The sequence below is a fragment of the Bos grunniens genome, chromosome 15 (assembly GCF_055505025.1).
Source record: "Bos grunniens cultivar Pamir isolate PY7600 chromosome 15, Bosgru_T2T1.0, whole genome shotgun sequence".
Taxonomy (NCBI): Eukaryota; Metazoa; Chordata; class Mammalia; order Artiodactyla; family Bovidae; genus Bos; species Bos grunniens.
Window position 1 is genome coordinate 13,844,994 of NC_141179.1, and position 4,207 is coordinate 13,849,200.

At 42.9% G+C, this 4,207-nt stretch overlaps 1 protein-coding gene across 1 annotated transcript; it reads left to right on the forward strand.

Moving 5' to 3' along the window:
* The first annotated feature begins 3,546 nt into the window (after positions 1-3,546).
* On the forward strand, positions 3,547-3,962 carry LOC147357332 (histone H2B type 1-L-like). Its single transcript, XM_086341955.1, has one exon. The coding sequence runs from the start codon at positions 3,582-3,584 to the stop codon at positions 3,960-3,962; it is 381 nt and encodes a 126-aa protein (XP_086198081.1). The 5' UTR covers positions 3,547-3,581.
* The last annotated feature ends 245 nt before the right edge of the window (positions 3,963-4,207 follow it).

A 4,207-nucleotide genomic window follows, 5' to 3' on the forward strand; every position in this document is an offset into this window, starting at 1 on the left:
CCTGTCCATCACCAACCACCCAGACTCACGTCGATCGAGTCAGCAATGCCATCCAGCCATCTCATCCTCTGTTGTCCCCTTCTCCTCCTGCCCTCAATCCCTCCCAGCATCAGAGTCTTTTCCAATGAGTCAACTCTTCCCATGAGGTGGCCAAAGTACTGAAGTTTCAGCTTTAGCATCATTCCTTCCAAAGAAATCCCAGGGCTGATCTCCTTCAGAATGGACTGGTTGGATCTCCTTGCAGTCCAAGGGATTCTCAGGAGTTTTCTCCAACACCACAGTTCAAAAGCATCAATCCTTCGGCACTCAGCCTTCTTCACAGTCCAACTCTCACATCCATACATGACCACAGGAAAAACCATAGCCTTGACTAGACGAACCTTTGTTGGCAAAGTAATGTCTCTGCTTTTGAATATGCTATCTAGGTTGGTCATAACTTTCCTTCCAAGCAGTAAGCATCTTTTAATTTCATGGCTGCAGTCACCATCTGTAGTGATTTTGGAGCTCAGAAAAATAAAGTCTCACACTGTTTCCACTGTTTCCCAACCTATTTCCCATGAAGTGGGGGGACCGGATGCCATGATCTTCATTTTCTGAATGTTGAGCTTTAAGCCAACTTTTTCACTCTCCACTTTCACTTTCATCATGAATAGGATAGAAATACTTAAACAGCTACCACAAAAGATAAAGCTGGGAGTTAAGCTGTAGTATTGGGGAAATGTGGACTCTGGGGAAGCTTCATAAAGAAGATAGAGTTTGGAAGATGAATGAGAGTTACTAGAAAAACTAAGTGGGAAAGACTGAAACATGGGTGGTTAGGCTCCAAATATATGCAAGAAAATAGTATGCCAAGAATAATGAGTGATTACCTATAATGAGGTTACCTATACAGTGTTCAGTATGAAAGAAAAGAGAGGGTATTAGAAAAGGCAGAAAGAGGTGAAGTTGGAGGGAAAAAATGATTTGTTTTGTTTTATTTTTTTATTTCTTTAAAACAAATAAAATCAGGTTATAATTGCTCTACGATGTTGTGTTAAGTTTCTGCTGTAAAATAATATGAATATGCTGCTGCTGCTAAGTCACTTCAGTCGTGTCTGACTCTGTGTGACCTCATGGATGGCAGCCCATCAGGCTTCCCCGTCCCTGGAATTCTCCAGGCAAGAACACTGGAGTGGGTTGTCATTTCCTTCTCCAATGCATGAAAGTGAAAAGTGAAAGTCAAGTCGCTTGTGTCCGACTCTTAGCGACCCCATGGACTGCAGCCTACCAGGCTTCTCCATTCGTGGGATTTTCCAGGTAAGAGTACTGGACTGGGGTGCCATTGCCTATATGTTATACATATACCCTTTCCCTCCCACCCCACCACCTCACCCCTCTAGGTCATCACAGAGCAGTGAGCTGAGCTCCCTGTGCTATGTAGCAGGTTTCTACCAGCTATCTATTTCACACATGGTAGCATATATATCAGAGAAGGCAATGGCAACCCACTCCAGTACTCTTACCTGGAAAATCCCATGGGCAGAGGAGCCTGGTAGGCTGTAGTCCATGGGGTCACGAAGAGTTGGACAAGACTGAGAGATTTCACTTTCATTTTTCACTTTCATGCATTGGAGAAGGAAATGGCAACCCACTCCAGTACTCTTGCCTGGAGAATCCCAGGGACAGGGGAACCTGGTGGGCTGCCAGAGTCGGACACGACTGAAGCGACTTAGCAGCAGCAGCATACATATGTCAATGCTACTCTGTTTTCTCCCACCCTCCCCTTCCCCTTATGTCCTCAAGTCTGTTATCTAAGTCTGCATCTCTACTCCTGCTCTGCAGTTAGGTTCATCAGTACCATTTTTCTGAATTTCATATATATGTGTTAATATATAATGTTTGTTTTATCTTTGCAACTTACCTCACTCTGTAAAACAGAAAAGAAGGATGTAGATCACAGCACACCTTAACATATGCGTAAGGAAAGAAAAATGGCAATAGCTGGAAGAAATTGAAAATTATCAAACAATATCACTCTCATTATGTGGTTCAGTTCAATTCAGTTCAGTTCAGTTCAGTTCAGTCGCTCAGTTGTGTCCAACTCTTTGCGACCCCATGGACTGCAGCACGCTAGGCCTCCCTGTCCATCACCAATTCCTGGAGTCCACCAAACCCATGTCCATTAAGTGAGTAATGCCATGCAAATATCTCATCCCGTCATCCCCTTCTCCTCCTGCCTTCAAAGTTTCTCCATGTCAGGGTCTTTTCCAATGAGTCTGTTCTTTGCATCAGGTGGCCAGAGTATTGGAGTTTCAGCTTCAGTATCAGTCCTTCCAATGAATATTCAGGACTAATTTCCTTTAGGATGGACTGGTTGGATCTCCTTGCAGTCTAAGGGACTCTCAAGAGTCTTCTCCAACACCACAGTTCAAAAGCATCAGTTCTTCAGGTCTCAGCTTTCTTCACAGTCCAACTCTCACTTCCATACATGACTACTGGAAAAACCAAAGCTTTGACTAGGCTGAACTTTGTTGGTAAAGTAATTCTCTGCTTTTTAATATTCTGTCTAGGTTGGTCATAACTTTTCTTCCAAGGAGCAATTGTCTTTTAATTTCATGGCTGCAGTCATCAGCTACAGTGATTTGGGAGTCCCACCAAAATAAAATCTGTCACTGTTTCCATTGTTTCCCCATCTATTTGCCATAAAGTTGATGGGACCAGATGCCATGATCTTAGTTTTCTGAATGTTGAGTTTTAAGCAAGCTTTTTCACTCTCCTCTTTCATCAAAAGGCTCTATAGTTCTTCTCTGCTTTCTGTGGTAAGGGTGGTGTCATCTGCATATCTGAGGTTATTGATATTTCTCCCAGCAATCTTGATTCCAGCTCGTGATTCATCCAGCCCAGCATTTCTCATGATGTACTCTGCATATAAGTTAAATAAGCAGGGTGACAATATACAGCCTCGATGTACTCCTTTCCCAATCTGGAACCAGTCCTTTTTTTCATGTCCAGTTCTGACTGTTGCTTTTTGACCTGCATACAGGTCTCTCTGGAGGCAGGTAAGGTGGTCTGGTATTTCCATCTCTTTAAGAATTTACCAGTTTGTTGTGATCTACACAGTCAAAGGCTTTATTGGTATAGTCAATAAAGCAGAAGTAGATGTTTTTCTGGAACTCTTGCTTTTTTTATGATCCATCAGATTTTGGCAATTTGATCTCTGGTTCCTCTGTCTTTTCTAAATCCAGCTTGAACATCTGGAAGTTAAGCATGACTTTGCTAGTGTGTGAGATGACTGCAATTATATGGAAGTTTGAAGACTTTTTGGCATTGCCTTTCTTTGAGATTGGGATGAAATGTGGCTCAGCTTCATTAAAATCTTGGTGATAAAGCTCTTCACATAAAAATCTCTATGATATGTCAGCTTAGAATAAGACATAATTATTTGTCCAATATTTAGATAAAAGTGATGTGTGGTAATGAATAAAAACTGAGTTTGAGAGTAAAGTTTGCTAAACTAAATATTATCTAGGTTTCTGTCAAACACAGACTTGGGTATAGGCACATCTCTTAAACACCCCTTATTGGGTGTTGTCATTATAGACATGCCTGAACTGGCTAAGTCTGCTCCTGCCCCTAAAAAGGGCTCTAAAAAATCTGTGACCAAGGCCCAGAAGAAGGACGGGAAGAAGTGCAAGCACAGCCGCAAGGAGAGCTACTCCGTGTACGTGTACAAGGTGCTGAAGCAAGTCCATCCGGACACCAGCATCTCATCCAAGGCCATTGGAATCATGAACTCCTTCATCAATGACATTTTCCAGCACATCACTGGCGAGGCATTGCGCCTGGTGCATTACAACAAGCGCTCAACTGTCACATCCAGGGAGATCCAGACCACCGTGCGCTTGCTTCTACCTGGGGAGCTGGTCAAGCACACCGTGTCCAAGGGCACTAAGGCTGTCACCAAGTATACCAGCTCCAAGTAAATATAATATGCCTAGCCACTGTTAATGAAGAAGGCAATGGCACCCCACTCCAGTACTCTTGCCTGGAAAATCCCATGGACGGAGGAGCCTGGTAGGCTGCAGTCCATGGGGTCGCTAAGAGTCAGAAACGACTTCACTTTCACTTTCACTTATACACACAATCAACCTTATAGCCAGATTTATCAGCTAAACTAAGCAGCACATTATGAAAAACCACTGATTTTAAAAGAAATAAGGTAAAACTC